Below are 6,978 nucleotides of genomic sequence, written 5' to 3'. Positions count from 1 at the left end.
AAAAAGCACAATTAAAAAGAATAATTAACCATGCTAAAAATTGATATAAAAATAGAATGACCAAATTATATTGAATTGGAGTATAAAAACTAAATCATGAATTTTAGATATAATAGAAGGACCAAAATATAATTTGACCTATTATAAAATAAAGATAGAAAATACAAGTTAAAATTGGTAAAATAGTATCTATACATAAGGCTCACATTTCGCTTCGCCTCTAAAGTTACCAAACCTCTAATTATATGTGAAACCAGAAAGCTTCTCAAGAACTAAAGCAAGAACCCAACATCCCATTCGTCCCCTATATAATCTCATTTCCATCTCCATCAACATTGCCTAACCAGCCTCAGGCCTTCCAAGGTGAACAAGCAAAATGGCAAGTCGTTTAAGTTTTCAGGCCTTCGGCTGCTTTCATTTGTTCTTTTGGATTTTCTTTCGTTCATTCACACCCACTTTCACAGTCGAAGCGTCTTCAATCGCTGATCGTCAGCTGTTGTCACTCCCCAAAAATGGTAAACTCCCCGACGGGTATGAATATATGGTGAAAACAAAAGAGACATTTGAGAATGAAAGGCTTAGGAGGGCTTTTATCGCTCTTCAAGCATGGAAGAAGGCTATGTACTCTGACCCGATGAACATCACGAGCAACTGGTTCGGGCCCAACGTGTGTGGTTACAAAGGTGTGTATTGTGCTCAGGCAATCGATGATCCCAAATTGAAAGTTGTGGCTGGTATTGATCTTAATCATGCTGACATCGCCGGTTACCTTCCAGTGGAATTGGGGTTGATGACCGATGTTGCATTGATCCATTTAAACTCCAACAGGTTTTGTGGGATCGTCCCTGAGAGCTTATCTGAGCTTACACTTATGCATGAATTTGATGTTAGCAACAATTGGTTCGTGGGGGATTTCCCCAAAGTTGTACTGTCATGGCGGAGCGTCAAGTATATTGATCTCCGATTCAATAATTTTGAAGGTTGTTTACCACCTGAGCTCTTCGAAAAGGATCTAGATGCATTGTTTTTGAACGATAATCGCTTCACTTGCAACATTCCTGAAACAATCGGCAAATCGACTGTCTCCGTTGTGACATTCGCTAACAACAAGTTCGAAGGATGTATACCACGTAGCATTGGCAAGATGTCGAACTTGGACGAGATCATTTTCTCAAACAATAACCTCGGTGGTTGTTTCCCTCAAGAAATTGGATTGCTTCGCAATGTTACTATTCTTGATGTTAGCAAGAACTCGTTCGTAGGTAGCTTGCCGACAAACTTTTCGGGCTTCGAGAAGGTTGATGTTTTGGATATTTCTGGGAACAAGTTGACGGGGAGTGTTCCAGAGGATATTTGCAAGTTACCGAGCTTGTCTAGTTTCAAGTTTTCTTACAACTACTTCAGTGAGGAGCATATGGCTTGTATAAAGCCTGAAAGGAAGAACATTGTGGTGGAAGATGCTGGTAATTGTGTGGCTGGTCGGATGAAGCAGAAGACAGATAAAGAGTGCAAACAAGTGGTGAGTAACCCGGTTGATTGTAGCAAGGACAAATGTACTGGAGGGTCTCCACCTAAGCAAAACACACCTACGCCACATCGTGTATCTCCAACTGTTCCTACCAAGCCACCACCAGTACCTGATAAAATTGAACTATCTCCAAAGGTTCCTATTCGCCCACCAAAACCACCTCCAGCACCGGTTCAATCTCTACCTCCACCAGTCCCTTCTTTACCACCACACATCCAATCTCCACCACCACCACCAATGCACTCACCACCACCGCCCGTCCATTCACCACCACCACCATCGGTTCCTTCACCCCCACCACCAGTAAAATCCCCACCCCCACCGGTACCCTCACCACCACCACCAGTTTCTTCACCCCCACCGCCAGTAAAATCTCCACCTCCACCGGTGCCCTCACCACCACCACCAGTTCCTTCACCCCCACCCCCAGTAAAATCCCCACCTCCACCGGTGCCCTCACCACCACCACCAGTTCCTTCACCCCACCCCAAGAAAATCCCCACCTCTCCGGTGCCCTCACCACCACCACCAGTTCCTTCACCCCCACCCCCAGTAAAATCCCCACCTCCACCGGTGCCCTCACCACCACCACCAGATCCTTCACCCTCACCACCAGTAAAATCCCTACCTCCACCGGTGCCCTCACCACCCCCACCTGTGCCATCTCCACCCCCACCCGTCCGCTCCCCACCCCAACCTGTGCCCTCTCCACCCCTACCCGTCCACTCCCCACCCCCACCTGTCCACTCTCCACCCCACACCTGCCCTCTCCACCCCCACCTATCCTCTCTCCACCCCACACCCAGGCGCCACCACCCCACCCGTCCTTTCTCCACCCCCACCAAGGCGCTCACCACCCCACCCATCCACTCCCCACCCCCACCAGTACATTCACCACCACCACCCGTCTACTCACCACCTCCACCCGTCAAGTCTCCACCACCACCAGTAAAATCTTTACCTCCACCAACTCTATCTCCTCCTCCTGTTTTATCTAAACCACCACCTACAAAAGATATTGTCCTCCCACCAAACTTAGGATTCCAATACCAATCGCCACCTCCACCAATGTTTCCAGGCTATTAAATAGTATTATAGCTTTGACATCTTTATTTTGTATGTTCTCCATCTTGGGTATAAAAAATTAACAAAGAAAAGTTCATAAATAACAATTGAGAGAGTTACCTTTTCTTTTTTTAAGTTTCCTCTTGTAACATGATTGCCAAAGCTCTTTTATCTATGAATCTCAATTATTAGTAGCTTTCATCTATTCCCTTCTCCTCTTTTGTTAACATTAGGAAAATAAATATTCGAATAATGATTCATTATTAATTACACAATTAAAAATTCTAAGATTTTTATCACTACACCAAAGATTTTATGTTCTAAAATCTATTCTATAGTTATGTAAAATCCCCACCTTCAAGTTTTAATATTTAATGATTCAACTTTGCTTATATTAATCACAAATGATTAAATATGATTTATTATATAATAATATTTTTAATAAATTTAATTTTGATTCATATATTTTTAATAAAAATCTATAACAATATAAATTAGAAATTTTAAAAGTTTTTTAATAATTATAAGAAAAAATATTTCAAAATTGATAAAGTTATACAAAACAAATACATAAAATCAATTTTTAATACAATTACATTAAATCAAGCCATCCCAAGTTCAATTCTTGAATTTCAAGCATGAGCAACATCAGAAATTTGAACGTAGAATCACAATTTAAAAATTATAAGTTTTGTGAATAAATTTGTATAAAAGAAACAAATATTTAAAAAGTAGATTATTAGTATATAATATGATATAACATTATAAATATAGTAGGAAGGCTAACTTTCAAATGTACAAAAACGATAGGGACTTAGAGCATATTTCAACTAGTATAATAATAAAATAATAATATATAATAAGTAATAAGTAATGTACTACTATTATATATGTCTATTATTATAATATAGATTATAATAAAAGATATAGTTTTACATGATATTATTATGTTTAATTATATATAAACTATTAATATATTATATAATATGATATAGCGTTACATAATATAATAGAAGGTTAACTTTCAAATGTACGGAAAATATAAAGACTTGGAGCATATTTAATGTACTACTATTATATATAACTATTATTAAATTATAAATTATAATAAAGGGTATGGTATTGCATAATATTATAATGTTTAACTATATATAAACTATTAATATATTATATGATATGATATAACTTTATATAATATAGTAAGATGGTTAACTTTCAAAGGATTTAAATCATATATAATGTACTACTATTATATATAACGATTATTATAATATAGATTATAATAAAAGATATAGTATTACATGATATTATAATGTTTGATCATTGATGCATATATATAAACTATTAATGTAACAACTCGCTTTTAGTGAAATCGGAACAGTGGTTTCGAGATCACAAATTCGATGTCTGAGGAAAATTATTTTAATATTATTGTAAGGTTTGCATTATGATATAAATATCGTATGAAAATTTCGTTAAGAAAATTTTACCGATTACATGTTTAATTATGGAAAGGACCAAATTGTATAAAATGCAAAAGTTGAATTCTAGTATATGGAATTCAAAGTTTGATGTCCTTATATGACAAATAGACCATTAAGAGGAGTTAGTAGATAAGTATGATGATTTATCCATGGAAAATTAAGTAAAGAAAAGGACTAAATTGGAAATAAAAATAATAAAAGATGATAAATGATAAAATAATGAAAATATAATCATATTATCATCTTTCCCAAATTAAAATACATGGAAACCATAGCAAAGAGAAGAGAACTCAAACAAACTTATTTGGCTTAATTGGGTAAGTATTCTTGTCCCGTTTTTTAGTAATTTTCATGTTTCTGAGATCGTAATAGCTTAATCTATCTATCTCGGGGATTAATTTACAAAGTTATCAAATTACTAGAGTTTTACCATGAATGAGCATGCATGAATTATGAAATTTTATGGTAGAATTTGAAAGGTTGTTGATAGATAAACAACTTTTGTAAAGGGAATTTTGATGAAATTTTGATTTAGGGACTAAATTGAAAAGATGTAAAATTCATGAAAAAATTCTGATTTTTGTGAAATACATGGACTATTATTGTTATATGTAAAAAATTGGTTAGACTTGGATTAAGGATTAAATTGTATGAATTTTATTTTTCAAGCCTAAGGACGAAATTAGAATTAAATAAAAGTATAGAGGCAAAATGGTAATTTTTCCTAAGATGTGAATTGGATAGAATTGAATGTAAATTGTATTAAATTGATGATAAATTCATTCGTATAGATCTGAATAGATCAAATACGGAGTTAAATCAAGGAAAAGAGAAAGTAGCGGATTAGTAATCTTCGTGTGCACGAACATTATCGAAGTAAGTTCATGTAATTAAATTGTACATTATATTTTGAATTTGATTGTTGTGTATGTGAATTAAATTGTGTAATTGACATGTATGAAAATTGAACACACATCTAAATATATACCCAACAAGTATTAAGTCACGTTTGAATAAATGAAATTTGATGGTACTAGGTTCCTGATTGGTTGTGATCTTGCATTTGTTGCGGACACACCACAGCTCAAAAAAGTGTCCTGATATTAGCTCTCATGAGCATCTCGTTATATGGTTCTTGCGAGCTTCCCATTAATAGCTCTTCGGAGCATCCCGAGAGATTGTGGTCCTACATTTGTTGTGGACACACCGCAGCTCTTCGTGAGCTTCCTGATATATGGCTCTTCATGAGCTTCCTGATTAATGGCTTTTGGGAGCTTCCCGTTATTGGCTCGCAAGAACTTCCCGATATTGGCTCGTATGAGCTTCTCCTTATATGCCTCTCTGGAGCTTCCCGTTACATGGCGCACATAAGCTTTTCGTTATATGGATCGAAAGAGCTTCCCGTTTATGTGCCCGTATTAGTATTTTCGAATATGAATTGATGGATTTACAGATTGTACACTTTGTGTGTACTATCGGATATCCATCGACATTTTAAATGATCTAACGAGCAAAGTTCTGATATGTGACAATTTGAGTTCAAGATGAATTATTACAAAAATATACTTGAAATACATGTTTATGATTTTATACATGATATATGGATACATGATGTAGAAAAGATATGTATATGAAAATTTGAGTATTTGTGAGCTCATACATGTTTCTTGATAATTATAAGAAATACATGACTAACATGATTGTTGAGGATATGTGTATAGGCTAATGGCCAAATTGATTTGAATATATTTTGTATGCTTACCTCATATGTAAATGAATGGTAAGTTAATTTCCCAGTTATACGAACTTACTAAGTATGAAATGCTTACTTTGTTTTATTTACTCTGTTTTATAATAATTCAGAAGCTCGTTGGGTTGGAAGCTTGGCGGAGATATCTCACATTATCCATCGGCCCATTTTGGTACATTTAGAAACTAAATTTGGTAATAATGGCATATGTAGGTTAAATTGGCCAATGTTGGCTTAAAAGTATTATGTTGTAAATAGCCATTAGAATGGCTTGAGTTGGATATATTTTGATAAGTATGTATGTGTGAATTTATCATGTTTGTTGTGTTTAAAATGGATGAATGATGAAAATCATATAGGTTTATTGATGATTGGTTTGAAATGACAAAATTAGTACAAAGATGTGTATATATATATATGTATTAGGTTAACTTGATAAAAAAAAAGGACACTTGGTCATTTGTATTGATATATCATGCATGACACTTGAATTTGATTTGATTCAAATGTATTATATTGGTTTGTGTATGTATTAAAGTATGAATGTAGATGGAGGATAAATTGGGTGAGAAATGTAGCATTAGAGATGGCCTATTTTTATCTACACAAGTAGAGACACGGGCGTGTGTCTCAGTCGTGTATGACACACGGTCTAGCACATGGGCGTGTGATTTGGCCGTGTGTCCCCTGCATATTAAAAATTGATAAACAGAATGCTCAAAATTATCCACACGGCCTAGCACATGGGCATGTGGCTTGGCCGTGTGATTCCTTCACCTAATTAATATAGGATAAATTGTCCACACGGCCTAGCACACAGACGTGTGGCTTGGCCGTGTGACCCAAGTCAGATAGTTACAAGAGCAAGGATACAGGCTGGGACACGGCCGTGTGCCTACTTCGAATGCCAACATGGCCTGAGACATGGGCATGCCTCTTGACCGTGTGGCTCACACGGCCTACCCACACGGGTGTGTGTCCCCTGCCCTTAGGAAAAATTTAAAAATTTTGCGAAAAATTCTCTGAGCACCCGATTTAGTCCTGACTTGTTTCTAATGTATATTTTAGGTCTCGAGGGTCTATATAAGGGACAATATGATTGAAAATGATTGCTTTTCTGATATGAATGTTAAATGATATGAAATAACTGT

The 6,978-nt window shown here is 35.9% G+C and overlaps 1 protein-coding gene across 1 annotated transcript; it reads left to right on the top strand.

Annotated features, from left to right (window-relative positions):
• The first annotated feature begins 214 nt into the window (after nucleotides 1–214).
• On the top strand, nucleotides 215–2,798 carry LOC108462234 (pollen-specific leucine-rich repeat extensin-like protein 3). The gene is given in 4 exon segments (XM_053023832.1): nucleotides 215–2,288; nucleotides 2,291–2,343; nucleotides 2,346–2,382; nucleotides 2,385–2,798. Coding segments are annotated over 4 exon segments (2,232 nt in total). The 5' UTR covers nucleotides 215–376; the 3' UTR covers nucleotides 2,615–2,798.
• Nucleotides 2,799–6,978: the final 4,180 nt, after the last annotated feature.

This window comes from Gossypium arboreum, chromosome 13, assembly GCF_025698485.1.
Source record: "Gossypium arboreum isolate Shixiya-1 chromosome 13, ASM2569848v2, whole genome shotgun sequence".
NCBI lineage: Eukaryota > Viridiplantae > Streptophyta > Magnoliopsida > Malvales > Malvaceae > Gossypium > Gossypium arboreum.
Note: the sequence above shows the minus strand (reverse complement) of the source record. Positions and strands in the feature narration are given on the sequence as shown.